The sequence below is a fragment of the Aphanomyces invadans genome (genome assembly GCF_000520115.1).
Source record: "Aphanomyces invadans strain NJM9701 unplaced genomic scaffold supercont1.37, whole genome shotgun sequence".
NCBI classification, from domain to species: Eukaryota; Oomycota; class Saprolegniomycetes; order Saprolegniales; family Verrucalvaceae; genus Aphanomyces; species Aphanomyces invadans.
In genome coordinates this window covers 279,347-279,887 of record NW_008580182.1, presented here as the reverse complement: position 1 = coordinate 279,887, position 541 = coordinate 279,347, and the positions used below count along the sequence as shown (strand labels likewise).

Below are 541 nucleotides of genomic sequence, written 5' to 3'. Positions count from 1 at the left end.
TAATAAATCCCCAAAGTGACTTGAGACGGCCAAAGTTCCATTCGATGCCTTGACGGACGCGGCTCATTGCACAGTTGAACAACTCCTTGGACTCGCCCAAATTGTTTCCTTTGTAGCCAGAAATGATCCACATTGATATAGGGTAGGCGGGATCACCGTAGATGGAATAGCCGTCAAAGATGTCCGAGTTGCTTTCGAAAAATTCCTGCAATTTACTGACGCGAAGCAGGGTAACATCGTGCCGACTGCCTTCCCATAGGCCAAAGAAATGAATACACAAACCGTCTGGGGTCGTGAGACCCTGGAGGTTGAGACAGTGCTTGCGTTTATGGCGGATTAGATGCGCTTTTGCAGGTTGAGCCCTTCAGCACCATTTGATGTGGCACTAATACGGCTTGATCAATCTTCGTGTCGTCGGGAAAAGCCCACACCCTGTCCAACGGGGGACCCTTACTGTGGACAGCAGCAGCGTACTGGCCGATACGGGACCGCACAATCTTTGTGTTGCAGTAGATGACAGACTTCCATCGATCGTAGACAA

At 50.1% G+C, this 541-nt stretch overlaps 1 protein-coding gene across 1 annotated transcript; it reads right to left on the bottom strand.

Annotated features, from left to right (window-relative positions):
- Window positions 1-336: 336 nt before the first annotated feature.
- H310_12220 (hypothetical protein) lies at window positions 337-521 on the bottom strand (the record flags this gene model as incomplete). The annotated part of the gene is made up of 2 exons (XM_008879210.1): window positions 337-362; window positions 455-521. Coding segments are annotated over 2 exons (93 nt in total), but the record flags the coding sequence as incomplete, so codon positions are not given.
- Window positions 522-541: the final 20 nt, after the last annotated feature.